General features: G+C 63.5%; 1 protein-coding gene across 13 annotated transcripts in view; it reads right to left on the bottom strand.

Moving 5' to 3' along the window:
• Positions 1-563: 563 nt before the first annotated feature.
• PLEKHA6 (pleckstrin homology domain containing A6) overlaps positions 564-4139 on the bottom strand; it is a 34646-nt gene continuing 31070 nt past the window's right edge. For 12 of the 13 annotated variants that reach the window (XM_026864128.1, XM_026864127.1, XM_026864133.1 and 9 more), the window contains 6 exons: positions 3712-3894; positions 3385-3549; positions 3073-3206; positions 2798-2940; positions 2144-2267; positions 564-1649 (listed from right to left, as the gene is read on the bottom strand). In XM_026864128.1, coding sequence (XP_026719929.1) covers positions 2152-2267; positions 2798-2940; positions 3073-3206; positions 3385-3549; positions 3712-3894 — 741 coding nt within the window. In that variant the 3' untranslated portion in view covers positions 564-1649; positions 2144-2151. The remainder of the gene's footprint in view (positions 1650-2143; positions 2268-2797; positions 2941-3072; positions 3207-3384; positions 3550-3711; positions 3895-4139) is intronic. The other variant, XM_026864124.1, reaches the window with a different exon arrangement.

Below are 4139 nucleotides of genomic sequence, written 5' to 3' on the forward strand. Positions count from 1 at the left end.
AGAAAAAATATATATATTTTAAATAGGTTTTTTTATCTTTTTTTTTTTTTTAATCTTTTTTTTTTTTCTGATAAATTGGCAAAGAATCTGCTTTTGTAACTCATTGGCAGGGCTGGTACCAACAACCCTGCGGAGAGAGAGCTTTGCACAAAACAGTACCTCCCAGAAAAGAAGAGAAAAACAAATATAGATATATATTATAAATGTATAATTTCCATAAAACATATATTAAGGCATGTAATAGCAAAATAAAGGGCCAGCTTTATGAGCTAAGAGGGCTGCGGGAGGCTCGGGAGCGGAGCAGGACTCGGGGCTCCTGGGATCCTACCAGTATTGCTAAGATGGGGTGCGCGGGGGGGGGCGATGGGGATGCAGAGGGGAAGCGTGGGGCAGGGGTCCTGGTGGGTGTCAGGATGAGGCCCATAGGGAAATAGCTGCAGGAAGGACAGTATTTAGTTCCTCACTCCACCCGCCTCGCCCGCCCCAGCCCCATCGGGGCAGCCCTGCCCTCCGCACCACCTCGCGTGGGATTCCACTTTTCCAGGCTTTTTTTTCTTGTTTTCTCCCACCAGAAAGCTAAAGGGGAAACTTGCTACAGGAAAACCAAACAAATCGAAGGGTCCGGAGTGCAATGGCAAGGTCCTGGGGCAAGATGCGGTGCCAGATTTTCAGAGGGGCTGAGACAGAGGTGACGGGGGGGACACTGCTCCCCGAGGATGAGCCCCGCTGCTGCCGTCTGGCCCCAAGCCCCTTCCCCTTCTCGTCCCTGTCCCCCTCCACCACAGAGGGATCCCTGCCGAGCCCCAGCTCCCCGCACCACTCCTCTGCTCCCGTGCAACGTCCCCGTCCCTGCCCAGACCTCCTGCTCCGTGCCAGCGGCGCTCCGGTGCCCCAGGCAGCCCTTGTACCACCCTGACCCCCAGCACAGCGCTCTCCCGGGCACCCCCGTGTCCCCCCACAGTCCCACCTTCATCCATCCCATTCCCAACACAGCTCCTTCTTCCTCCGGCTGAGCCACCAGCGCCAGGAGCGATGGGACAGGCCAGGATCTGCCAGCAACTAACCCCGGCCAGATGGATGCTAAAAGCAGGTTCAGGGCATGGGAAGGGGAAGAGGTGCCCAAGGAGCAGAGATGGAGCATCCACAGGTCCAGTGTAAGGTGGAAGCACCATCCACGGTGGGGGTTGGCCAGTCTCCACCCAGAAGAGCCCCTTCACATATTTTTGGGAGACCAACGCAGCAGCACGAGGAGCCTGGGGAGTCCTACGCTCCCCCAGGGCTGCCCTGGCAGGGAGACGGCCGCTGTACTGGCTGTCGCTGCTGCAGATGCCCTGCCCGGCCGTCCACGCATGCCCAGGACACCACGGATCTGTCCCTGTGCCACCTGGCAGCCCGGGGGCTCCTCGGGGACCACACTCCGGCGAACAACCTCCCAGCACCCATGCGTCTCCTCCGGGATGAGGCAGAGCGGCTGGTGCTGTCGGTGACCATCTCCCCGCTCGGCAGTGCCGGGTGGTCTCGCCGTCGGTTGGGAGGGAAGGGGGGGTCCAGGAGAACCGAAAATGATGGCGAGAAGTTCGGTGTCATGTCCGGGAGCTAAAACGTGGCCCCGTGGAACTTGATGGTGCCGGCAGCAGCCAGGGCTTGAGCTGGAGGGAGAGGAGAGCAGGGCTGAGCTATGTGTGGGGCAGCCAGCCATGGAGCGGCCCCCGTGCCCACCCCACAGACCCATCCTGCCCACCTTGGAGGAAAACCTAGCAGAGATTCAGCTCTATGCCCCCGGCTCCATGGGGGGAACCTCCAACCGAGCAGGGGGACACAGAGTCCCCCAACTTTGCAGCCACCATTGCAGCCATACCAGGGCAGGCATCCCCCAGAGCCTGGCCCTGAGACCACCCACCACCTTTTCCTCCCTGCTGAGCCCCCCCTGCCCATGCTGGGGTCTCTGGCTGACCCAGCCTGGGGAGTTTCGGAGGACACTTGCGCTTGGTCCATGGGAGGAGATGGGGCTGACGTGGCTCAGGAGACGTTAGCTGGAGCAAGCAGCGATGGACGGATGCCGGGCACAGAAAAGGCACCCCCCCCACCCGGCCTCCCGGGATGGAGAGAGGATGGGATGAAGTAGGAGAGAAGAGGTGCTTACTTCATGGCTCAGACACGCATAAAATGGCTGTTGTCGGCGACCCGGGATGTTTCAGACGAGAGGGGGTTGGTCGGTGGAGTCGGGGAGGCTGGGGAGGTGGGAGGGCTTGGGGTAGCGCATTGAGCTGGAAACAAGAAATGGGAGAAGGGCGTGAAGAACACAAAGCTGCCGGCAGCGGCGAGGGGAAGGAGGCGGCCCAGCGAGCGGTTAGCGGTGGGGAGGAAACGGAGAGGAAGGAAGGGAGGAAGCAAGCGCAGTCAGGACACACAGCCACGGCCCGGCCGTGGCGCGCACACGTGAGCTCCCTGCTGGGCTCCTCATGGACAAGGCACGGCCACCGCGTGGCCTCGCCAACGCTTCCGACCGGGCGCTGAAACCTGGGCCCGGCCCAAGCGGCTGCTCCGGCCCACGATGCTCAGTGCTGCGGTGGAGGGGGAAGGCAGCCCCCAGGCACGGCGGGCAGGGTGCGGGCAGCTGCCGGCATCACCGGGCTGGCACAGCCCTGCCCCAGGACGGCTCCTCCTGCCCGTATCGTCTCTCTGCTTTCACTGCCTGTCCACCCTGCATCCTGCTGCCCAGTCTGCCCTGCCCTCACCCTCTCCGGCGGGGCTGGCAGGCTCCGACCCCTCATCCCCCCCCCACCCCGTGCCTTACCCGAGAGCATGCGGCCGCGGCGGGAGGCCTCGGCAGCCAGAGCGCACGAGATCTCTATCCTCTTCTCCTGCTCCTGCAGCTGGGTCTCAGGGTCTTGGGGGGTGTCCACCTCCCCCTCGCCCAGGGGGATGACATTCTGCAGGCTGCACAGAGCACCCGGGATCAGCACCCATGTCTGGCCTCAACGGGACAGACACCGGGGATGGGTAGGGAAGGGGTGCCGGTGGGTGGGAGGGTGCCCCCCGGGATGGCTGGCGTGGGCACAGCAGCCTCACCTGGATTTGGCAATGAGGGTTTTGATTCTCTCCACCTTCTTCTGCTTCTCCTTCATCTCCTCGGGGCTGAGCGGCGTATCGGGCTCCAGTTCGACGTACCGCTCGGGGATGAGGACTTTGTCCGGCGTGGAGAGCTGGGCACAGCGGCAAGGGCTGAGCTGAGCACAGCGCCCCCACAGCACCCACCCCCCTCCCCAGCTCCCAGCACCCGCCTGGGCACGGCCAGTGGCTCCAGGACCCTGCGACACAGGAGGAGGGATGGACCCCCCCAGCGCAGGATGCGGAGGAACCCCCAGGACAGCCCCTCCTCACCTCCTTGCTGATGTCCACGTCGTAGTGCTGCGGCTCCAGCTCCATCTTGCGCAGGCGGGCGATCTCCTCCTGCGGCGTCTCGTAGACCTTGCCAGGGTCATCGGAGCGCAGCGCTGCTTCCAGGTCGGAGATGTCCACCTCATGGATGCTGCGGTGCCGGCGCACCTGCGAGGGACCCCAGCCCCGCTGAGCACCCCTGGGGTGACACATGTCCCCTGCCCCAGCCCCACACCCCCCCAGCCCCGTCTCTGCTCTGTCAGAGACCTCAGGCACGTTGCAAAGCAAAGGCCAGTTTGCCCCCGTGCCGTGGTGGGCGCAGGGACTCACCACTTTGTAGGAGGTGGGTGCCTTGGTGCCGGGGGTCTCGGGCTGCTGGCTGCCAGGGAGCTGCAGGCTGCGCCGCTTCTCCTTCATCGAGCCGCTCTGGTGGCGTTTCATGCGGTCGATCTGCTCCTCCACACTCATCTTCACCTTCGTCTCGTTGGCGAACACGGCGCTTTTCGGTCTCTCCTGGGGAGAGCCCAGCCCCGCGGTCATGCACCCCAACCTGTGGCAGGATCCAGCCCCATCCACCCAGTGCCGAGACCCTCTGGGATGGGGCTGCTCGACCTGCTCCTGGGGTGGGGGGGAAGGCGCTGAAATAACCCAGGGGACCCCGAGGAACTGGATGCTGAGACGTGGAGCCATGCAGGGACAGGCTCCCCTACACGCTGCCCCGGCCCCACAGCTGTGATGCAGCCCCCCCTTCACTAGCC

The sequence above is a fragment of the Athene cunicularia genome (genome assembly GCF_003259725.1).
Source record: "Athene cunicularia isolate RWA chromosome 26 unlocalized genomic scaffold, athCun1 chr26_part1, whole genome shotgun sequence".
Classification (NCBI taxonomy): domain Eukaryota; kingdom Metazoa; phylum Chordata; class Aves; order Strigiformes; family Strigidae; genus Athene; species Athene cunicularia.